Raw genomic sequence first — 25174 nt, 5'->3', positions numbered from 1 at the left:
CCAGAGGTATGCTAACATTGAGGAATTCAGGGTGATTAGTATTGAAATGTTTTGGTCTAGTAGTTTGCTAGTATCTGACTGACGTTGAGTATCTGTTTCTTGCAGAAATTCAGTACACTCTGCTTCACCCCTGTGAATTTGCTATGCCACCCAGTGTATCTCAGTACACATTTAGAAACTTTGAACTCATCAGTTTAGCATCTTCAGTACTAAATATAATCATTTGAGATCAGCACTGTCCACATTTTACAATTAAAAGATAGTCACGTGGATATGTTATTTGCCCAGAGACACAAGGCTGGCTGTGGGCTAAGTTGAAATGTGCCCATTTTACTTGAAAGAAGGTTTTGCTTTTTTTTTTTTTTTTTTTTTTTTTTGTGATCTGCATAGACCACAATGTGTTGTGTGATTTCTCCTTTTGTTTGTCCAGGCTGATGTTGAATTCCAGGGCTCAAGCAATCCTTTTGCCTCAGCCTCTTGAGTAGCTGGCACTGTGGTAGTTACTGCATGACTTTTAAGAGTTTACTGTTGACTAGTAGATCTTGAGTTTTGACGCCTCTCTTTATGTCAGGGTCTCTGTATCTTCATTACTGATATTTCAGGTCTGATTCTGCTGGGGGTGGCCCTGCTCTTCATGGGATACTCCCACAACACAGCCTTCAGTCACGACAAGCAAGTGTGTCTTTAGATATGCTACATGCTCCTGAGAGATGAAGTTGTTCCTGGTTGAGAACCTCTACTTAGGCTGAAGAATGACTGAGCTTATGTAATGAGAATTTTCATAATTGTCTCTTCATTTTGGCCATGTATAAGCTAGTTCTTAATTTTTAAGTCTTATCAGTTGTATTTTCAAAGCTTTGCCTTTGTCCCCTTAGCAACAAGTCCTCTAAAGGAGTTTTGATTATAAAACTACCAGCAGTAATGCATAGGTGTCATTTTTAATTTTTTTTCCCCTAAGACAGGTCTCATGAAACTCAGGCTGGCCCAAAGTCACTATAGAACCGAAACTGTCTTTCAGCTGTCAGTACTGTGCCTCTACCTTCAAGTGCTAGGATTTTAGGCTTATACCCCCTTACCCAATACCCAGGATTTGAACCAATACTAATTGGCTTTCCAGACTTGGACATTCCCATTCTGTAAGCATCACATAAAACAATTTGACCCTTCCTCCAGGTTCTCTTATATATATCTCTTTATATATATATAAAACTTAGAAGAAAAGGAGGGATGCAACTTCCATGGTCATGGTCAAGACCCTTCTGTCATCTTCTTTGGGGAGCAATCCAGTATGCATGGCTTTCCACTTGATCTGTGGTCTCTGGCCAGTGCTGAATTTCATAGATGTGTATGTTTTCTCAAAATAATAAAACCTCATTGGAACTTGCTCTAAGCCCATGTCCCCTACAGGTCCATTCTGTTCTCTGTGACATAGCAGAGAGGCTTCCTCTGAGGACAGACAGTGGACCTTATATAACTAAATAACAGTTTGAGTCAGAGCCAACTGCATGTGGTGCTGATGTTTGCTGTTCCAGTCCTTAGGTCATGTTGTCCAGGGTTTCCTGCCTGTGGTGTGACACAGGCTGGGGCTGAGAGCTTCTGAACACTGTGCGTTCACATCTGCTGTCCTTGTTCACTGTTTGCTTTTTACTGTTTCGATACTGGTCCTAGTAAGATAAGTCTCTTCCAAACTACTTGCTTGCTTCTTTCCACCACTGTGTTCCGTATTAGAAAACTACATGCTTCAAAATTCTGTTGTGTGTCTTTTGGGTTTTGGTCAGGAATGGAAAAACTCATTCAAGATTTCTTGCCATCAGTGTATTATTTTTTAAGAAGGCATAAAGGCATATGGGAATTGTTTGTTTATATTATAGGCAAACAAGTGTTTTGCATTATTTATATTATTTTCATGAGCCAGCACTGTGGTACCTTGGGACTGATTCTGGGTTCCCTGTTTGTCCTTTATTGCTTCACTGACAGCTAAGGGGTTCCCAGGATATGTTTATATTTTCTTTCAGTGTGTTTGAATCAGCCAAATGGGCTGATGAAGATAAGGCACCTGCTTACTTGCTATAATTTTTCCCCCTTAGTCCTGGGGATTAACAAGAGGGTTTTATACATGCTAGACAGATGCTCTCCCATTTTCAGCACATTTTGTGAGGGTTCTCAGAGCCAGAATGTGAATCAGTAGCAGTGGTTCAGGATGGCTGTGGTCTCACCTTTTCACATGGTCTGTACCGGTGAGGAGACAGTAAAATAAGGCCTGTGTAGAGATATAATAGGTCTGGCATGGTGACACACACCTGTTACCCCAACACTCAAGTAGTGGGAGGATTTCTGGGAGTGCAAAACCAGACTGCGCTAAAAAACAAACAAACGAGTCATTCGATAATTGAAAGAGTTTCTAAGGACACACCAAAGTATCATGACTACATTGATGACCCTCGAAGCTGGGGTCATTGCATTTGTAGCCATTGCTTTCTAAGTGTAGGCTCCAGACCGACATCAGAGCCACCTGGGAATGTGCTAGAGATGCAGTTGTCTGCTGTGGGGAGGTCTACACAGTCCTAACTCAGTGCAGCCCTCAGGGAGACTGTGGTGGTCCTAAAGCTTGAGAACCATTGCAGACACCATTCTCACCTCTGGCACAGCTGAAAACTCAGTTCTTACTCATTTGTAAATGCATTGCTACATAAGCTATTTTCTTTTAAACGTAGCACATTACAGATGGTGTAGTGTTTGTAGAACCACCCACTCAGTATTTCAATAACTCAATCTTGGACTTCTTACTTCCACTCACATTCCTGTGCCTGGAAGATGTAACTGACAGTACTTCATCTGTGTATGTACCAGAGTGCTCATTAGTCTCTCAAAGGGAGAAAATTTGGCAATACCATGTGTCTGGTAGTAAGGGATTGGCTGAATATGAGGAGTTTTAGTTTGGTGATCCCATGTGTTCTGTAGTGAGTGTGGGACCCTCATCTCTTATTCTCAAAGGGGCAAAAAGAAATTTCTTAGCAGAGTGTTTTCCCAGGAAGATAGTGGCCTTCCCCTCTCCCACTCAGGAGATTCCAAGCACAAGGTCACTTAGCTCAGCCCAGCCAGCCACCTGGTGATGGAGGAAGGCCATTGGTTAATTATAATAAAGAAACTGCCTTGGCCCATTTTATTGGTTAGAACATAGGTGGGTGGAGTAAACAGAGAGAATGCTGGGAGAAAGAAGCTGAGTCAGAGAGTCGCCATGATTCTCCCACTCCAGACAGACGCAGGTTAAGATCTTCTCTGGTAAGCCACCTCGTGGGCTGCACAGATTATTAGAAATGGGTTAGATTAATATGTAAGAGCTAGCCAATAAGAGGCTACAGATAAAGATGGCCTAACTCAAAAACAGTGGCCTTGCTCTAAAAACAAGAAAAAGCTGACTGACTTAACAAAATGGGAGGGAACAAAAGTCCTTGTACCCATGCCAAAGCATCTTCAAAGATTCTCTTTGTAGTTATGCCTTTAAAAGCTCACCCCACAGAGGAGACACAACTCCTCTCTACCTTGTGGTAACGGGGATGGAGAGGAGTTCCAAACATGTTTGTATTATGCTGGTTAAACCTTGCTTATTACAGTCTGGGCCTCTCTGGTGGTCTCTCTCTGGGGGTCGTAATCTGGGCACAACATATGGTACGTTGGCTGGGAACCCCAGAGATTCCACCAGGATGATGGAAGTCCGGAGGTTTATTAGCATCTACCGGTGAGAGAGCACTCTTTGTCTTTTTTCTCTTGTCTCTTTGTCTCTGTCATTTTGTCTTATCTGTCTGACTATGGCTGCTTTGGTTTTATACCGGTTGATCGATTTGGGATTTTGGTATTGTCAGGTGTTCTCTGAAGTGGATGCACTTGTACAGAGACGCTGGAGAAGCAAGGGACACCTTGTCTTCCATTTCCAGATAGGGATGGGAATTCTCCCACTCCCAGGTCATTTTCAGACAGGGAGTTTTGCTCCCGGGTCATTTCCAGACAGGGATAGGAATTCTCCCACTCCCGGGTTAGTTCCAGACAGAGGCCTTTCTGGCTCCGGGTCATTTTCAGATAGCGATGGGAATTCTCCCACTCCCGGATCATTTCCAGACAGGGAGTTTTGCTCCCGGGTCATTTCCAGACAGGAACCTTTCTGGCTCCGGGTCATTTCCAGACAGAAACCTTTCTGGCTCTGGGTCATTTCCAGACAGGAACCTTTCTGGCTCTGGGTCATATCCAGACAGGGGCCTTTCTGGCTCCGGGTCATTTTCAGACAGGGAGTTTTGCTCCCGGGTCATTAGACAGGGGCCGGCATTCTACCTACGGGCCCTGGGTCATTTGCAGCTACCTCAGAGATAGCTGTTTGGGTTTTTCCAATGATGGGAGAAAATGTGTCTTGTCCCAGGAATTTGTCAGAGTCCTTTTATGTTATATTATGGTAATTGTTGCTTTGTTTATTTTCTCTCTCAACTTCTATCCTGGAGGCTCCTATGGAGCCTGTTAGGGATGGAGGGGAGAGAGACAAAATCTTGGAGAGCACCCCCCCCAAAAAAAAACTGGGCGCAAAGAGGGTAGGGAGTACATGCCTGTGACTTGAAATGTCTCTGGGGCCACTACATTGGGTGCATGGTGATCCCCTGGAGTTCCAGAAAACTGTTGTCTCTTTGTTTATTATGTTTAAGACTGGACTGATGAGAAAAAAAGATAAAACTTAAATGTAAAGTGCAGATGACTTGACAGCAGCCCACCTAGGGTCTGTATCCCTAGCCCTGAGCCAGGTCTGATGGCAGAGAATACAGTCTGGGTGCTGAGAGCTAAGCCTTGAGACTGCGGGAAATGCAGTGTGGCAGAGGATCTGGGTGGGGGCTGGGGGGCTCCGAGGCCAGGGAGCAAGGACACCTGAGATGGAGCGGTGGCAAAATCATCGTGCACCTGGCTGAGGGCAGAGAAATGCCTCTTCAAAAGGCAGGCAGTGGAACTAGTGACTGAGAGGGGCCGGCTGCAGCAGAACAGGGCAGCCCCTCTCCCTTGTTCTCTCTCTGTATCCTGAGGGTCTTTGCCTTAGGTAGGAGAGAGGGACCTGCACAGGGGTGGCAGGGAATTGACCGCTTGCAATTAAGAAACTGTGTAAATGTAAAACAAAAAAATCTGAGATCATGGTCAAAAAGCTAACAACAACAACAAAAAACTTTTTAAAAAAACATTGACAGCCAAGGACTCTGTGCCCACTGCTGCTACCCCCTCTTTTCCTTTCTGAGCCAAGTTCTTCAGTATGATAACACTCAAGGTCTCTTCTACTGACCAGCAGTTTCCCGTCTTAACCCGGTCCTGTTCTGATACTGCTTATAAAAAATTTTCAATTATACCAACCTGTAACTTCAAAAAATGTTAATTTTAAAGTAAATGTCAAAAGATACATTATGTTTAAAAATGTTTTTGTTTCCACAGGAAAAAAAATATGTGGGTTACAAATACTTATCACCTTTAGTTAAGATGCATATTTCTGCTTTTGTTTTATGCAATGTTCTGCTAAATAAAATCACAAAAAAGACTTTGATAAAAATTTACACATTGTCAAAAAGGGTTTTTAATAGAGGTTTTTATGTTGTCCAAAAAAACCAAAAAAGACAAAAGACTAAAATAATAATAATAAAAATGTTTGTCTAAAAATGTCTGACTAAACCAAAAAAAAAAAAGAGAGAGCCAGACTTAAAATTATAAAAGGCCAAAAGATGTTCGCTATAATTTCTTGTACCTAAATGTTTAACAGTTAATTTTGGTTTTAAAAAGCTTTGTTTGTCTTTTTAAAGGGTCATGGTTATTTCTTAAAAAATTACATATGTTTATTTTGTTAAAAAATTAGTCTTTGGTAATTATAAGTTTTGTACTTGTTATTTTTCTCTGAGCTCTGGTCATTAGATTCGGGTTCACAAAAATTTGAATGTCTTTTTGATATAGATAATGTTAAAACTGTTTTATGCTGTTCTTTATTGATATACAAGAATGTCAGTTACCACTGGGAATAGCTGAAATTAGACTCCCAAATTAAAAAAAAAAAACAGCTACAAAGAAAGAAACATGTATTGAGTGGTTTCATTTTATTACATGTATGTGAAAGAGAGGTGTTTCGCTATGTGAGTTTAAGCATAAAGGAAAAAGGCTACAATGTTATACTTACAACTTTAGTAGATGTGGTTTGGATTAATTTTTTTCTCTCCTATGATGTGATTTATTTTTGTGTGTGTGATATTGGGGTCCAGCACCGACATAAATTATTTTTTGAACCAGAGTGGAGGTGTGGGAATAAAGACACAACTCACATGACTTTATCAGGAGGGAGTTTTCAGGGATCCTTTATGATGTCCAAATTTGCATCCTGAAAATCATCTGCGTTTATCTTTTTTTAAAAAATATTTATTTATTTATTTATTTATTTATTATGTATACAATATTCTGTCTGTTTATATTCCTGAAGGCCAGAAGAGGGCATCAGACCCCATTACAGATGGTTGTGCGCCACCATGTGGTTGCTGGGAATTGAACTCAGGACCTTTGGAAGAGCAGGCAATGCTCTTAACCACTGAGCCATCTCTCCAGCCCTGCGTTTATCTTTCAAACAGCTTTCATACCAAAATGTAAACTGAGAGGGAAGTTCATTAGCATTCTGTTTCCTAGGTAGCAGGAAGAATGACTGTGGTCATGTCCACCTTATCCATGTCCCTTTTGTCACGTCTTCCTGTCTATCTTCCTGCTCTGTATGCTTAACTCTGTCATGTAGACTGAATTAATACCTCTTCCCCAGGTGACCTCCCAAATTACAAAGAAGGAGCAGAGTGACATTAGCATATCCTGACCACTTGCTTTGGATGGTGTCAGTTTGTCTCAAAAGGCTAGGTGATCACTTTTTGTGTGGCAGATAAAAATTGTGCTCTAAAATTCTGGCTGCCATACAATGTAGAAATATGGGCCCCTATAGTGTGGATGTGCATTTGAGGCTGCATGTGCCCATGAGGCCAGAAGAGGTGTCCTCTTCTATCCTTATCCACAGGGTCTTTCACTGAACCTAAAGATTGCTGTTTCAGTAATAATAATAATAACAAAAATAATTACTTTTATTATTTTAAGTAATAATAATAACTATTATTCTTTTGTTCTTTTTTGGGGTGGGCTAGGATTTTTCTGTGTAACTCTGGCTGTCCTGGAACTTGCTATGTTGATTAGATTTACCTTGAATTCACAGAGATCTGTTTCTGCCTCCCAGGTGTTAGGATTAAAGGTGTACCACCATACCTGGATTAAAGTTACTCTAATTTTGAAAAAGCTATATCTAGGTTTAAGGGATGGCTCAGCATTAAGAGCACTTGCTGTCCTTCCAGAGGACCTAAGCTTGGTTCCCAGCATCCACAAAGAAGGCTCAAAACCATCTGTAACTCCAGTTCCAGGCGATCTGGTCCCCTTTTCTGGCTTGTGAGGACACAAGGCTTGCACATTATATACAGCCATACATGCAGGCAAAACATCCATACACGTAAAAAATTTAAAATAAAGTAACCTTTAAAAAAAAAAGAAGGAAAAGGCCACGTTCATTAAAAGAATGATGCCATTGACTTGTGTTGAAATGAGATTTTATTTTTATTTTTTGTATTTACAGATGGGCACATGCTAGATTCAAAGAGATATGCCATCATTGGAGCAGATCTCCGAGACCTTTCTGAGCTGGAAGAGAAGCTAAAGAAATGTAACATGAATACACAGTGAGATTTTTTTTTAACCCCTTATGTGTTTGTGATTTTATGTGAACTATGAGATGCAGTTAGTCATGGTGTAGCTTGTTACTTGCTACTGGTCTTTGTTATATCATTGCTACCTAATGTAGCTTTTTGAGATTTTTGTTTTTATTTTCCAAGACAGGGATTCTTGTGTGACCCTGGCCGTCCTGGAACTCACTGTAGACCAGGCTGGCCTCAAACTCAGAGATCTGTCTGCCTCTGCCTCCAGAATGTTGGAATTACTCCAGAATGTGTGCCACTACTGACTGCCTGGTGTTTTCTGAGATTTCTAGGCATTCTTTTCCTTGTCTGCTTTTCACCTATGATTCCTTTTTAAAGTGCTGGCCTTAATATAATAAACTAAGTGTGAGAGAGCTTATACCAACATGTAAAGAGAGAGCTAGTTTCTATAATTCATGGAGACTAACATGTACCAGGCTTTTCTCTTTTGGGCTACCAACCAGCTCCCAAATCATGACATCGAGACTTATTAGTTATGAATGCTTGGCCTAGCTTAGACTTGTTTCTGGCTAGTTCTTTTAACTTTAATTAACCTGTTTCTCTTTATCTACCTTTTGCCTTGGGGATTTTTACCTTTTCTTCCTGTATTCCTACTTTTCCTGCTCTTCTGTGTCTGGCTGCCTGCCTGGCTACAGGTGTGTCTCTCTCTTTCTCCCTTGTTCTCCTCTCTTTACTTCCCTCTCTTTTTTGCCTAGATTTTTCCCTCCTATTTATTCTCTCTGCCCCCCAGCACTGCCTATCCTTTTTTTGCCTAGCTATTGGCTATTCAGCCTTTTATTAGACCAATCAGATGCCTTAGGCAGGCAAGGTGAAACAACAATACATCTTTTCATAATTAAACAAATGCAGCAGAAACAAATGTAGCACATCTTTACACAGTTAAAGGAATATTCCCCAGTAGTAACAAATGTAGCACACCTTTACACAGTTAAAGTAATGTTCCTCAGTAGTAACAAATGTAGCACACCTTTACACAGTGAAAGTAATATTCCCCAGTAGAAACAAATGTACCACACCTTTACACAGTTAAATATTCCACAACACTAGTGCCCATGGAAAGGGCTCCATAAATGACCAAAGTGACAGAATTTCAGGATATATGATATATGCATATCATGCAAACCACAGTAGCCTCCAGATGACCAGGACTATCAAACCACAGTAGCCACCAGATTCAGGACTATCAAACCACAGTAGCCTCCAGATTCAGGACTATCAAACCACAGTAGCCTCCAGATGACCAGGACTATCAAACCACAGTAGCCACCCGATGATCACAGCTATCAAACCACAGTAGCCTCCAGATGAGCAGGGCTATCAAACCACAGTAGCCACCAGATAACCAGGGCTATCAAACCACAGTAGCCACCAGATGACCACGGCTATCAAACCACAGTAGCCTCCAGATAACCACGGCTATCAAACCACAGTAGCCTCCAGATGACTAGGGCAATCAACCTGCAGTAACCACCAGATGACCAGGGCTATCAAACCACAGTAACCACCAGATGACCCAGGCTATCAAACCACAGTAACCACCAGATGACCCGGTCTATCAAACCACAGTAACCACCAGATGACCTGGGCTATCAAACCATAGTAGCCTCCAGATGACCTGGGCTATCAAACCATAGTAGCCTCCCGATGACCCGGGCTATCAAACCACAGAAACCATCAGATGAAACTCTGGTTTTTCTCCCATCAAGGGGGGAAGAATGTGTAAATCTGACTGTATATAGTGTTGATCAGGATGAGAGTGGTGGGGCTGCAGTGACTTACTTACCATGTGGGAATGAACTGGCTATAAGCCATGATGAGGAGTAGTGGGAAGTAGCTAGCAGAGTTGAAATGTGCAATTCAAAAGTTCCGTTTTGGGTATATTTTTCAAACAAGGTGCTTCATGCTTAAGGTAGGTGTTAATTACAGCAAGCAGAATAGAGGAAAACTGGAAATGCCTACTAGAAGGATAATGGATGAATAAAACATGAAGTTCATGACTCAAATCAACATGGAGACAACTCAGAATCTAATGATGAATTTAAAATGATGGGATTAAAGGCGTGCAATATAATGCCCTCATTGTGAGACTAGATATGTAAAGCTCTCACCTCCAAGACTGCTGACTGTGTTTTCATAAGTACGCTTACATTGCAGAAGTGGCTCATAAGTAACAAGAAGGTTCCTCCGTCCACACCAAGCTTCTGAGAGCTCTCCTCTGTGGAGATGAGGGAATGAAGTGGGGATTTAGTACCAGGATGCTGGTCAAAGTGAGACTGCAGTTCAACACGTAGTGGGAGGTGTCTGCACAGATGAAGATGACGTTGGGGTGAATATTTGAAGTTAGTGCACAGGAGCACATTTAAAGGGAAGAGACGATCAAGGGAATGCTGCTTAGAAAAACAAAGCAAAGCAAAGTATCCATTGCAGAAAGTTAAAGAAATGAGCAGCTGGGGAAATGAGTGCCAGGACAAGTGTATTGGGGATAGAGCCTGGCTGAGCTTAGCTGTCCCTGGGGCAGGGGAAGACCTCTGTTCTTCTGAGGAAGGTGGGAGGATGTGGAACATGGGCAAGCTCTGGGAGAAGGGGGAGCATCAAGTCTTCCTGGGTTTTCTAACAAGTTTGCCACTGTCAGTGTGGGAACGGTGTCTTTGCACACTGATGATCTTCTTGATCTGATCAACCCACACTTAGCAGCAGGGTTATTCTCTGTAGAACTTGTAAACCCACCTGTCCCATGCGAGAGATGGCTCTAATGGCCTAGTGCTGCCATGGAGTCTCTGGCTCACTGAGAATTCAGAGAGCACTGTTGGTTCCCAGGCCATGGTGCTGTTAGGAGGGATGGAACCTCTAGGAAGGGGAACTGGGTAGGAGTTATTTTGTGAGCATGCTCCTGAAGGATGATGGAGTCACAGTCCGTCCCTCTGCTCCTGGTTATGAAGTGTACCCTATTTTGCCATTTGTTTCTGGCTATATGGAGCCTGGCCTTGGGCCCAAAGCAACAGGGCCAACTGGTCTTGGATGGAAAACTCTAAAACTGTGTGCCAAAGTAAACCTCTTCTCTTTATGGCTTTCAGGTATGTGTTAGAGGATGAGAGAGAAGTGAGTCAGTGAACGCCGAGTTCATGCCTCTTGTCCCTGGGATTTCCCACTCACACTTCTCAGACTAGAGCATGTAGCATGTTGGCTCAATGCACATACTGATATTCAGGGACACTGATTTCCTTAGGTTTGTGCTTTGAGAGGATGTCAGTAAGCAACTCAGTGTAGATTGATTGGCTTGGATGCTCCTAGGTAACTGTGGCTCCCTCATCATCAGGAGTCTTAGCTCAATCAAGATATCCCACAGGCATTATCAGAGATCTGTCTCCATGGTGATTCTAGATGCTGCCAAGTTGACAACACTGTCTTTGATGAAATTTCCTTCTAGTCATAGCTTATATAATAGTGATAAAACTTTTGCCACCAAGTCTGGCAGGCTGAGTTGGTCTTTATGACTTACATGATGGAAAAAGAGAACCGACTCCCACAGGTTGTCCTCTGACCTCCATATACATACTCATAAACAAACGTGATTAAGGACTCTTTTCTAAAGCTTGGCAACTATATCTCTTTCGTCATTGATTTATTAGATGAGATATAGTAATATGGTTTTTCTTCCTTTTTGTAACATTTCTAATAATATAATATGAGATTTTGTTTTGTTTTATTTATCCTGTTTTTTGACAAGGTTTTCATGTACTCCATGCTGGCTTTGAACTTGCTATGCAACCAAGTTCTGACCACAAACTTCTGATCATCCTTTCCCTACCCCTGGTGCTGAGATTGCAGGCATGTACCACCATGCCTAGTTTATGCACTGCTGGAGATCCCAGGGGATGCTAGCCTGAGCTGTAATCCCATACCATATGACTTAAGGTTACTGTAGAATTAGATCGTGTTGTTAATTTGGAGAGACAGTCTTCCTTTCAGCGGTTTGCTTTCTGATACTCACCGTGTTTGCAGCAGAGACTTACTTCTGTCTCCTTGATTCAGGGTTTGCCCTTCTGTACCCAATTCAGCTGCATTGGGTTTGAGATATCTGGTGGAGCTGGGAAGATGGCACAGTGGTATGAGGCTTGCCGCGCACATATTTGGACCTGTGCGTGCCCATAACCTCAGTGTGGTGGCGAGGAGACAGGTAGATCCTGACAGTTCATTGGCCGGCCAGCCTAGCCAAAATGAAGAGCTTCTGGTTCCTCGAGAAGCAGTAAGGTCAGAGTGATAGAGGAAGACACCTGATGTCCTCTTCTCCCTGCCCACCCACATACACACGCACGTGTATGGAGACTGGCCAGTGTTCCAGTGAGCACTGGGTGTGCATCTTAGCCAAGTGGAGGTATAGATAATTTCACTGTTTAAAAAGCCAAAATGGAATTCTTGGGAACAGAGTGGCTGGTTGGCACCATCAGGTCAGTGCTAGACTTTGCTGTGGACACCGTTTCCTTTCTCATTACTGATGTCAGTTATGAGCATGGATGCCGCGTCTTATACAGATGGGACTTCTGATAGCATGTGCACTGGGGTGTGATTGTGAGCAGCTTATTTCACTGCTGTATTTCTGAAGTTTCTCTTTGAGTATTGGAATAATATCAGAACCCAGCAATCCATGTCACAAGTTTATAGGAATGATAGCTGGGTTTTAAAAATCTGAGCTGGGTGTGGGTGGCGCACACCTTTAATTCCAGCAGGGCTGGAGAGATGGCTCAGCGGTTAAGAGCACTGACTGCTCTTCCAGAGGACCCGGGTTCAATTCCCAGCACCCACATGGCAGCTAACAACTGTCTGAAACTGCAGTTCCATGAGATCTGACACCTTCACACCAATGAACATAAAGTTAAATCATTAAAAAAAAAAAAAAGAATATGCCTTTAATTTCAGCAGAGGCAGAGACAGGCAGATCTTTGTGAGTTCAAGGCCAGCCTGGTCTACAAGAGCTAGTTCCAGGACAGACTCCAAAGCTACAGAGAAACCCTGTCTCAAAAAACCAAAAGAAAAAGAAAGAAAAAAAGAGAAAAAGGAAAGAAAAAAAATCTGAGAAATGTGATTGGGGATATAGGATTGGGGACTTGCCCAGCGTACACGTGGCCCTAGGTTTAGTCCTCAGTACTGAAAAAAGAAAGGGGGAAAAAAAGGAAAATGAGAGAAATGGCGAGGTGTAATGGTATAGTGTATACCTATAGTACTAGCCTTAGGCTGGAGGATCATGAGTTCATCACCAGCCTGGTCTTCAAAGTGAGAACCTGTCTCAAAAAACAAACAGAAAATCTGAGATGCTATTACGTTTCTATAATTTTAGTTGTTGCTTATGGTGATTAGGGGAGGAGTTATGAATAACTTTTAACTTTGGTATGTAGAGTTTTGTAGTAATATGTTTAAAAGATATACTATGTTTTTTTTATCAGTTTCTTATTTTTTATAATTTGATTTCATGTAGTTTATTTGTTCCACAATCTAAAATTAAAGACAAAACAGGTCAGTTAATTTTGGAGAAATAGCCATTCCTGAGACTCATATGACTTACAGTGAAGGGAAGGGATAGGGACCTAGCAGAGGAGTCAGAAGGACTGCAAATGAATTAAGAAAGGACCAGTGGAGATGTTCTAGAACCACAACAGAGTATTGGGCAGAATAGTGGACGCTCTAAACAAGTCACTCATACCACCCAGCTATGGCTTAGGGTGTGTTGAGGAAGGGGGGGGTGGGAAGTGTGTAAGAGCCACAAGATAGGCTAAGCACTAGGAGATGCCATACTGGACTTGACACAACCATTACAGTCATTAATTCACATCAACTGGTTTCCTGCACTGGTCCACATGGGACCACTCCTGTCAGCAGCCAGTCAAGGGAGGAGGAGGGGCTCACAGAGCCCTAACCTTTACCCTGGACTACTGGCTATTGATAGATTTTGGAAAAGGAGTGATTGCTGTTTCTAATTGTCCCTCTGCTGCTGAGCCCATCAGGCTGCAACAGACGGCTCCAAACGCATTCTCACAGCGTTGGCCCTCAGGAATCTTGGTGGATCATAAAACAAAGAATAATCATGAACATGAGAGAGATTTGTTGGAAGTGGGGGAGAGGAGAGGAGTGGTAACAGAGGGGGTGAGAGTGGCCAGTATGCAAGGCATATGTATGTGAAGTCATTAAAAGGTTTTTGCAGCCACTTTGTGTCTGGTAGATCAGTGCAGGCTATTAATGGAATCTTGTAGAACGTAACCATTCAAAACAACATTGTTATTAGCTTTTTAATTTTATTTGGTGTTGGGGATGAAACATAGGGCCTGATACATGCTAGGAAAGCACTGAACCACTGAATAAAACAAACAAACAAACCAATAAATAAATAAATAAAAGGCTTAGGTATTCTAAGCCTTTATTTTTCAGCTTTTTATGGGAGACCTTTACTTAAGAGGAATTAGAGTCTGTTAAATGAATATTGTAATTGCTGCATACTCTGCTCAGGGGTTTGAGACTGTTGTGGGAGTGATTTCTTATTAATAAAGAAACTGCCTAGGCCCATTTGATAGGCCAACCCTTAGGTAGGCGGAGAAAACAGAACAAAATGCTGGGAGAAAGAAGCTGACTCAAAGAGTCGCCGTGATTCTCACTCCCGACACAGCCACAGGTTAAGATCTTCCCTGGTAAGCCACCTCGTGGGCTACACAGATTATTAGAAATGGGTTAGGTCAATATATAAGAGCTAGCCAATAAGAGGCTGGAACTAATGGACCAAGCAGTGTTTAAAAGAATATAGTTTCCGTGTAATTATTTCGGGGCATAAGCTAGCCAGGCGGCCGTGAGCCGGGGTGGCGGGAAGCAGCCCACGCTTTCTACTACAACATGAGACAGCTCACATGTTGCTAAGGATGCTGTGAGTTGGCAGTGGATGCTGGACTGAACTGGGTGCCTCTTTCTTGGGGCCAGGCATACTGATAGCTCCAGGGGCCTGAGCAAACAATGGATGGGCCAGCTGGCAGCCATCAGCCACGATGCTTCCTCATTCTCCTCCCATCACTTGACTGCCTGGAATCCATTTATTTCTGTCAGGATTCTGTTGTAGGAAAAGGTCAGGCTCCACTGTAGGTGATGGCCACACTGTCTTGTGTTTGCTGCTGCCCATTGCTGTGATGGCCAGAGCAAGGGCTTAAGTTCCAGGGAAAAAGAATAAACTCCTGTGCTAGGAGAATCTGCAGGGTGCCTTGCCCCAGGACAGTAGGTGCACAGCAGCAGCAGGTCCGGCTCCTTTTCTGCATCCCACCCCACGCACTGAACTGGTTTTCATAGAGGGACACACCTCTGCTCCTTGTTCTCTTCTCAGGAGTTGTGTCTTTTGACACCTGCACTGTCATACAGTGCTTACTGCATCTGGATTTCTTGACTATGAACCGCCAGTGCCACCACGTTTGTGTAAGTCAATGCCCTGACTTGATGAAAACATACTTACCTCTTCTTTTTTTTCCTTAAGATTGCCAACACTCCTGATAACTGAATGTGTGCTGGTTTACATGACTCCAGAGCAGTCAGCCAACCTCCTAAAGTGGGCAGCCAGCAGTTTTGAGACAGCCATGTTCATAAACTACGAGCAGGTAAGAGTTTCCCCAGGTGGATTCTGCATGGGTTTCCAGTGTAGCTTTGCCTCCGTTCTTCCTTGTTCATTCCCTTCTGTCTGCAGCCATCGGTCTGTTCTAGCAGCCCCTTTTCTCTTGGTTTCTTGACTTCCCAACAGCTATTAGCATTGGAACTTAAATCTTGGGAAAAGTTTTAAAATTTTTTATTTTATCATTCTATTATCTACAGATATCTATAGAACTTGAGGCATAATGGCGTGAGGTAATTTTGACAGATTAGCAGGAGGAGCAAACTCGAAGGCCGTGAGACAAGCAGGGATGTGAATGGAAGACGTTGACTGTGCCTGGTGTAGAGGATGGAGACTAAGGGACCTGGGGCTGCCACTCAGGAGTTGTGTGGAAGGTGTGGCCTGAGGGGACTGGGGAGGTTGGGGACAGAGGTAGCCTAGACTGGCTACTTGTGAACCACATGGAGATGGGGACTGGTGGACTCCTCAGGTCCAGCCAGGAGTTTCATGTGGGCATTTGACCTAGAGTTGCAAGAGCTTCTAATTTTGTAAGGGAAGTTTGATATACTCCTGTATTGCAGCATAAAATGCCCTAGCCCTACGATCACTGACATTGGTCTGGTAGCTGCAGGGGAAAAAACCCTCTTGGAGCTTTGAAATGGTCCCGCCTGAGTCTGAATCCTGTGTGATGAGGACTAGTTGTGTCCAGTCTTTTTCCGCGCTGGAGAACAGTAGCACCATGCTTCCTAGTGTGTTGTGAGGCACGCATGAGTTAGTGTATGCATTTCCCCCTCCGCACTGCCTCAGTTCTCTAAGTGTGGGCTCGTGAGAGTCTTCTGAGCTCTAGTTGTGTACTGCTGGGAGAGGTGGGGGTAATGATATACCCATGTGCACCATGTGGAGGCCTCTGTTGCTCTCTCTGTCTTGTTCCTATGAGATGGGGGTCTCTACACGGAACCTGGAGCTTGTCCTCCGTTTCCATCCCCCTTCCCCAGCATTGAATTATAGTTGCTGTAATGGTTTGGATAAAACAGTGCAGTTCCTTGAGGTATGGCAGCGGGCCATGAGGGGCAGCTGGTCCCACCACCCGAGGCCTCTGTGTGAGAGGCAGCGGGTGAAAGATCTTGGCAGATTGGCGGGGCAGCTAGTCCCATGAGGAGCTTGATAGATATCATTCAGAGAGAGACAGGAGAGGGAGAGGTAAGGGGGGAGATGAGAAGAGGCAGCAGTCATCTCTTCCCAAGAGAGAGCCCACTCAGGCTGAAGATCTGCTTGCCCCAGGGAAAGGGGGGGGCAGGGCGGGACTTGTCTCTTAAAGGGACAGGACAAGCCAACAGCAGATCGTAACATTTCCATCTCTTTTTTATTTTTTTTATTTTTATTTATATATTTTTAAGATCTATTTATTATGCATACAGTGTTCTGTTAACATATATACACCAGAAGAGGCACCGGATCTCATTACAGATGGTTGTGAGCCACCATGTGGTTGCTGGGAATTGAACTCAGGACCTCTGGAAGAGCAGCTTAACCTCTGAGCCATCTCTCCAGCCCCTTCATCTCTTTTTTATAATAAAAAGGCAGGAAGTTAGGCAAACAGATTAAAGGAATTGATTAGGTAAAGTGGCACAGTTCCACAGGGGGCAGTTCCAGGAGGAGCTGCTGCACGTGACCTGAGACCTGTGGCCTTCAGTCAGTGAGAGATGGATAGACACACTGCAGAGACTATGGGTATAGTTTATTTAGTGGGTTATGGAAGGGAAGGGGGGAAGAGAGAGTGAGGTGGGAGAGGAGAGGTGGTGGGACAGAGAGAGTCCACTCAGATGAAAGCCCTGATGGAAGGGGGAGTGGGCGGGGCTTGTGTCTTAAAGGGCAGACAGACCATTACATTCCCATCTCTTTTTTATAATAAAAAGGCAGGAGGTTAGGCACAATAGATTAAAGGAATTGGGATGGCGGGTTATCAAGACTGCTTTCTGCTTATTTGTGGGCGTCGTCTTGGGGGGAACCTGAAAAAGCTGGATGCTGGTCACATCCTGGGATAGCTGGTCACTTTATTCCTGTTCAGGGTTTGTGGTATGGAACTGTCCAGTGTCTCTTGGACCTGTTTAAGGTATTGGCAGAACAGAGGACAAAGTTAAGATTAGGGGAAAAAAAAAATTAGGACCAGGGAACTGAGAGGGATGTATCTGACCTGTTTAAGGTGGATCCTTCAATTTGGCTCCTTGGAACTCACAAGAATTCTTTGGATTTGTAAAAACATAAGTTTTAGACATATATATTGTATAAATGGTCACATATTTATGTCAGAATGACTGTGACAGGTATTTTTGCATAATGAAAAGTATCTTTAGGACTGTGGAAGGCAACCTGAGAGAGAATTTTGTTAACTTGTAGCTTATTGAAATTTGTTTGGTGAGGCTGTCCTTTTAAAAGACAAAACCTCGTTTTTGAGCCTACTGCACGTATTGGCTTTGTGGGAGCCTAGGCAGTTTGGATGCTCACCTTACGAGACTTGGATGGAGGAGGGTGGTCCTTGGACTTCCCACAGGGCAGAAAACCCTGATTGCTCTTTGGGCTGACAAGTGAGGGGGACTTGATTGGGGGAGGGGGAGGGTAAGGGGAGGCGGCGGTGGGGAAGAGACAGAAATCTTTAATAAATTAAAAAAAAAGACAAAACCTCTCAGCTGTCAAACTGCATCAGAGATCTTTGAGAAGGATAAAATTTTACTTGAGTTATTGATTAAAAAACGACGGAGAACTTACTTGGTTGGTACCTAGAGCAGTAGCTTTACTCCTCAGGGTTCTCCATGGTCGCTGAGAGACATATTTGCCTTTTGCTGTCTAGTGCAGGGCCTGCCAGGCTTCGGAAGATCCTGTGGGCTAAGAAATCTGTAGGAAGACAAGCCTACCTTGACCTGAGCAGCAAGGCTGTCAATTCTAGCGATTCTGTCCACTGTGTGGAGATCTTCAGTTTAGACAAAAGGCAGTTTTTCCCAGTGGTCAGTGCTTGGCAGTTGAAGCATATTGCAGATGGACATTATTTTGTGCCCATCTGTCTTCTGTCTTCTTGGTAGGAAGTAGAGTGATGTTGCTAGGAGCCAACCTGTCTCTTTGTTTTGAAAAGTCTTTTAATAATTAAATATTTAAATGCCATATTCCCCAGATCTTTGAGCAGTTGAGGGCTGTTTGCCGGGTATAGATGAGTTATAATTACAGTATAGAATCTGCCTGGAGAGCTGGGTCCAAGCTTGACTGTACTGCCTCTCAACAGGTAAGATTTATATTTGTAAAAGACATAGAAAAAAAAAAACTGCTTGCAATAGAAGCTTAACAGTAAAACTGACAATGATAGAGAACAGCTTAATATATTTTAAAGCAGGGTTGGATTAAATATACCGTATTTTTGTAAGAGACTTAAAAGTACATGAGACTTACCGCTTTTTTTAGTCTGGAATGAGATATAATGGACAGTTATAACATTTAACAGTAAACATAAGTATATTTAAGTCACATGTATGCACACATACACACACATTAGAGTTAACTCAGGTCACATGTACATACACATACACAAACAGGAGTTGGGCAAAGTGGATGCTTTTGGTGGGCCCCACCAAAATCATGTCCCTGTGTAAAACATAACAGAATCAGTAAGAGGAATTTAGAGACAAAAACATAAAATCAGGGAACTAGGCATGGAATATCTCAGTAAGATGGTGGGACTTGGTCACCCAACCTGGACTTCAGTTAAGATGGTGGTAAGGTGAGGTCATCTGACCTCAGTTAAAATGGCAGTTGTCATGTGTTGTACGGAGAAGCCACATTTTTTGAGCTGCGGGAGTTTTAAATTGATAACAACAAAGACATAGAGGCCGTGTAGAACATACATTTAAAACAGAATTACATCCGTGTGGCCACACCATTCACACATTCTTTTTTTTTTTTTTCCTCAGAGAGAAGGGGTTTATTCAGATTACAAATCCAGGTTAGAGTTCATTGTTGCAGGGCAGTTAGGTAGAGACTTGAAGCAGCCAGGCACATGCAGGGTCAAAGGTGAAGAGAGAATAAGTGTCTGCTTCTTATGAACAGCTACCTCTCTTTACTCATATGGTCCAGGATCCCCTACCTAGGGAATGGTGCCACCCACGGTGGGCTGGGGCTCACTACATCAGTTAACACAGTGAAGACAATCATTGCTCCTCTACAGTATGCCCACAGTCCAGCCTGATCTAGACAAACCCCCCACTGAGACTGTCTTCTCAGGTGATTCCTGGCTGGAAAAGTTGACATTAAATAGACCTCAATGGTCTTGAAATACTTATTCTTTTCCACACATTCTTTTATATATGAAGTAAAGAGAAAAATTGCTGAGTACCGTGATCCACCCTGTCTCCGAGCTGCTGAGCCACAAGTCGCAGCGTGGAGCAAAGGCTGAAATTGAAAACAGCTGCTTCGTGGATCCGACTAATCTTGTTGGTTTCTACTGGACCAGCAGTAGCAGTGGCAGGGATAGAATAGAAGGAATGGGGGCAAGAGGAAAAGAGCATTTTCAGACAAGTGGCAAAGGGGCTGCCCAATGAAAGGAAAACGGAGCCAGCGGGACAGCGGCAGAGGCGGGTGGCTGATAGTTTCTAAGGGTTTGTTTCCATGCCGAAACCGTGAAAACCCTCGGAAACAGCAGGCACCTCAAGGCCTGTAGGGAAATGTCTTCTCTCAATAGGCAGGGTGATAATGTAGCCTGGCTGACTCTGGTCCATGGTGATTCAGATGTCAGAGGCTAGAGGCTGCCCCAGGTGGTCTCTCACAGTGGGGACCACTTACATGTGGTCCAAAAGACAAAAACAAAACAAAAAAATCCGAGGGACCCCTGGTCTCAAAGTGAACGCACCACTCGATGTGTGCAGTGCTAATGTGGGAGGTCTACCTCTGGTGGTCCGGTCACGTTTTTTAGCTAGGAGAAGCAACCATAGATGAATGTCAGTGAAGGATTCAACTGTAGTCATGAAGGTCATGGTTGGGGGCTTTTCCCCCCATTTGTAGGAACACCAGAAAGTTGCCAGGAGTTCAGCGGTCAAGGCCTCAGGTTCAGAGAAACGGTTAAACTGATAGAAGGGGAAAACTCATCAATTGAAGCCGCTGGGGGGGGGGGGGCGCGGTCAGCATCCAGGCAGGTAGCCAGTTCCTGAGCCCAGCGTTCCAGGGAGGGAACGTGGAGAGAGCCTGGCCGAAGCATGGACAAACAATGTAATGATTTAGATAAAACAGCACAGTTCCCTGAGGGGTGGCAGCGGGCCACAAGGGGCAGCTGGTCCCACCACCTGGGGCCTCTGGGGGTCCCAGGCGGGTGGGAGGCTACAGGTAAGAGACCTGGGGGATTGGCATGGCAGCCAGTCCCAAGAGGAGCTGCGGCCCTGGGTGAGAAACGAATAGGCATGCCATGCAGAGAGAGTGTGGATGTAGAGTTTATTTAGTAGGTTATGGAAGGGAAAGGGAAGGGAGGAAGGAAGAGAGAGAGAGAGAGACAGACAGACAGACAGACAGACAGACAGACAGACAGAGACAGAGAGGAAAGGAGGGGAGAGGAGAAGAGGCAGCAGTGACCTCTTCTGAAGTTCTGAAGAGAGATGGGACAGAGAGAGAGAGAGAGAGAGAGAGAGAGAGAGAGAGAGAGAGAGAGCGCGAGCGAGCTGAGACAGAAGGAGGGAGTGGGCAGGACTTGTTTCTTAAAGGGACAGGACAGATCATTACAGTTGCTATGTGGCCAAACTGACTTTTATGTGGGTTCTGAGCATCTAAACAAGATATTCAGGTTTGTGTAGTAAATTCTTACCCGTGGAGCCACCTTCCTAGTTACAGTTCTTTGCTGTTTAGAACTTACCTTATAGAAATTCATGAAATGCTACATGGCACCAGGCAAGTGTCGGGGACCAGCCTTGACAAAAATACCTCTTGCCAGGTAAGGGTGTGGGGATTAGAAATATAGTAAAGTATATGAAGAATATGAAGACACAAATGAAAGTAATAAATTGCAGAAACATATAGCATTGGAAGGGAATTTTTTAGTGAGTACTGAAATTTGCGTTTAATTTCCAACTGCTTAAAAAGGTAAGAGTAAGACAAGAGACTGCATTAACATACCAATCGAAAGTCACAGGCTAAGTTCATAGTTAAGCATTCTGTTACTAGAACAAAGCAAGTTACCAAGTCATGCTCACACCCTAGACCAAGCACTTTGTAGGCAAACCACTCCCTGGGTGGAATCCCAAGTTATTTCCATAAAGGACACTGGAACTTAGTTGGATTCTTAGACTTTTGTTTTAGGTAGGAACAAACCACTTCCCTATTCCAGGAGTGCAGGGCCTGGCAATTAGCCACACCTGTTGACAATAGCTTTGAGAGAGCAGAACTCTGATTTACAACGAGGTGGGAGCTTTGTGTAAGGTAGAAGCACAATAACCTTGAAGAACCTAGAAACAAGTCACAAACTCTGACCTTTGGCCTTTTGGGGCAAGTAACAAGCAGAATGCGTGCTAGCTGTTTTTATTATTTACTTACTTAGGTTTTTTTGAGACAGTCTTACTGTGTACCCTGGCTAGCTTGGAACTTGCTATATAGACCTCATACTTGGGTGATGGTCCTGCTTCTGCCTCCCAAGTGTTGGGATTCCAGATGTTCACCATCATAACTAGCTTTTTAAAAAATTCTTTTCAGTGGGATCTTACTTTATAATTTCCTTTTTAATTCATTGCATGCAAGAGCAGCGAGAAGACTTGGCCAAGTAGTGGAGAGGTCCAGGCTAGATTGGGGTTCAGTACGTCCTTCTCCACTCCAGCCTGGGTTCAGGTTCTTGGTTGGCTGACTGTCCTCCTTCCCACTTTACAACTGCAAATGTTCCTCAGCCTGCCTTCCCTCCAGGACCACTGGCCATGGAAGCCAGCCCTCGGCTTTTTTCTGGAAGCATCCTTAGTATGGCCTGCACACCCATGGAGAATGGCTGCTGTAATGGTCTGCTCAGCCCCTTGCTCAGACAAGCCACGCCCCCGCCCCCCCCCCAGGCAAGCTGATCTTCAGCTTCCAGCCTCCCTTTCCATCTCTCTCTTGAAGAAGCAGCTTCTGTCTCTCCCTTCTCCCCACTTCTCCTCTTACCCCCTCTGTTTCTCTCTCTCTTTCTTTCTCTTCATCTCTCCCTCTCTCTCTGCTCTTCCCCCTTCTCCCCTTTCCTTCCATAACCCACTGAATAAATATCCAACTTCACTCTGCATAGCGTGCCTATTGGTCTCTCATCTGCTGATACTGCAGCTCCCTACCTGGGACTCGCTGCCTCTCATGGCCCCCACTGCAGCCACTTGGGGAACTGCACCATCCCTGCCTGGGACTGGCTGCTCTCGGGGCCCACTGCCCACTACTTGCAGCCACTTAGGGGGGCCTGCAGCATGGTCTCATGGCCTGCTGCCTACAGCCACTTCGGGGACTTATGGTGGACCTGCTGCCTGCCGCAGCCACTCGGGGATCTGCAGCGTTTTACTTTTACCATTACAGCCACCACATGTCGTGTGTGTGCTGCTTTGCTCACTGGCCTCTGCACTCTCTGTCCAGAAGCATTTATCTAGCACTCTCTGGAAGGTGGTGGGCTGATTCTAACTCAAGGCCTTTTACTCGGGAGCACACCTGGGACTGCGCCAGATTTCAGTGCCCTGCCTCCAGCTGTTCCTCACCTGGTTCAGCTCCCACCATCTTCACTTTGTCAATAGAAATGAAACTTAAATCAACAGTCCTCAACCATCAGCAGCCTCACAGTGTAGATTAGTTGCTTATGTGCTTTTCCCAGTAAATGGTTTACAGTGACAAAGCCATGCTGGTGGTCGGGTGGGCAGCACCCACTTCCCTTCCCACACATTCTGTGCTTAGCACTGCTGTGTAAGTTCTCCACGTCTTTGTCTACTTCACAGTCATACAAATCTCTAAGGTTGGTCTTAGTTCTGCCAGACAGACTTAAGTTGCCCAGCTTCTCCAGGGTCACAGCTGCTGTCTAGCCAGGATTCAAACCCAGGCAATAAAATGAAGAAGAACGTGCTCTCAGACACCTGCCCTGAGGCACAGGAGAGAGGATAGCATTGCTGTTGTCTGGCTTTGTGTGTGACAGGGTGCTGGTATGTGTGCTGTGACAGTACACATGTTTTCTGGCACTCGGGAGGCTAAGGCAGGAGGGGCAGGAGGAGCACCAGTTTAAGGCTCACACAGACAAAAGACTATCTCAGAAACAAAATAAAACCAAACAATCAGAAAGGTTATATCGAGACAAGCAGATCTCTCTCTGACCCTAGACCTCAGTCTTCTGCTTGGGAAATAGTGCTGCCTGCTCTGTGTTTGTTAAATGCAGTAAAGACAGGTTAGCTTGTCTCTTGAAAGCACGGGGTAACATTCTGTTCACATTTCTCTATTCCTTGCTTCTTAATTTTTTAAATATTTATTTATTGTATATGATTCTGCATGTACACACATGTGCCATGGGGAGTGTGTGTATGTGTGTAAGTCAGAGGGTAACCTGTAGGAGTTGGTTCTCTTCTACCATGTGGTCCTGGGGATTAAATTTAGGTAGTCAGGCTTTGCAACAAGTGACTTTACCTGTTTGGCCCCTCTCACCAGTCCTATACTTTGCTACTACTTCTTCTTTTTGGGGGAGGTGGTTTAGGACAGGATTTCTTTGTGTAGCCCTGGCTGTCCTGGAACTAGCTCTGTATACCAGGCTGTTCTCAAACTCCACTTGCTTCTACTTCTTAAGTGCTGGGATTAAAGGTGTACACCACTGCCTGGCTATAATTTGCTCTTAAGAGTTTATCTTAAAATCATTCTGTGCCTATCTCTCTATTTTTCTTGTCTGCTTTCACAGCTATATGGTATTTCATTTTATGAAGGTAATAGAATCGATTGCAGTTAACAGATAATTCTCCCCACATTCCAGTTACATTTAACATTGCATCTTTGCACATGTGTGTGAGCCTCTCTGCCAACAATAGAATTGTTGTACTAGGTAGGCATGTAAGTGGGTGTGTGCTGCCCTTTATGGGGGATACATCAGTTCAGTTTTCTGTCACACACCCCTCCTGAGCTGCTCCTGTGTGTCTTTCCAAATGTCAGCCTTAACTGGATATTATGTTTTGCTTATTTAGGACACAGACCTTTAAGGTTGTGGCTAACCAGCGTTTTCCCTTCTCAGGTGAACATGGATGACCGGTTTGGGCAGATCATGATTGAAAACCTCCGAAGGCGACAGTGTGATCTGGCGGGAGTGGAAACCTGCAAGTCACTAGAGTCCCAGGTCAGAGCAGATTCTGAGCACTTGCTCTCCATGGCAGCTACACCATGAGAAGCCCTGTTATGTCTGTGACACAGGCAGAGGGTGCTCCTAGTGGTAGGAGAACTCAAGTCCTGAATATCCCCTTGATAGAGAAAACACAAATTGACATTTCCCTACAGTTTGTTTTCATTAGGCATACTTTTTGTATAAATCACTTTGTATTATGCAGAATTTCAGACAAGCATAAAAGACTAGATTAGCAAACACCCATATCCTATCAGTCAGCTTCAGTAATTGTCAGTATTTTGTTACTGTTTTCTCACCGCCCGCCACGATATTATTTGTTGGTGTCATCAAAATGTTTTTTTGACATTTGCTAGACAATACATGTTTCCACGCTAAGTGCTTGTTAAGGGCCCTCCTACTGTTGAGCTTTCTTCCAGGGTAATGTTACCACGATCACTC

The 25174-nt window shown here is 44.1% G+C and overlaps 1 protein-coding gene across 3 annotated transcripts in view; it reads left to right on the top strand.

Annotated features, from left to right (window-relative positions):
• The window catches only part of Lcmt1 (leucine carboxyl methyltransferase 1), a 65337-nt gene that overhangs the window by 32301 nt on the left and 7862 nt on the right, over positions 1-25174 (top strand). For 2 of the 3 annotated variants that reach the window (XM_050143255.1, XM_050143256.1), the window contains exons 6-8: positions 7658-7760; positions 15298-15418; positions 24629-24730. In XM_050143255.1, coding sequence (XP_049999212.1) covers positions 7658-7760; positions 15298-15418; positions 24629-24730 — 326 coding nt within the window. Of the gene's footprint in view, positions 1-3227; positions 3283-7657; positions 7761-15297; positions 15419-24628; positions 24731-25174 lie in introns of those variants that run through there. The other variant, XM_050143257.1, reaches the window with a different exon arrangement.

The sequence above is a fragment of the Alexandromys fortis genome, unplaced genomic scaffold (assembly GCF_014885135.2).
Source record: "Alexandromys fortis isolate MF-2015 unplaced genomic scaffold, M_Fortis_MF-2015_v1.1 scaffold_45, whole genome shotgun sequence".
NCBI classification, from domain to species: Eukaryota; Metazoa; Chordata; class Mammalia; order Rodentia; family Cricetidae; genus Alexandromys; species Alexandromys fortis.
Note: the sequence above shows the minus strand (reverse complement) of the source record. Positions and strands in the feature narration are given on the sequence as shown.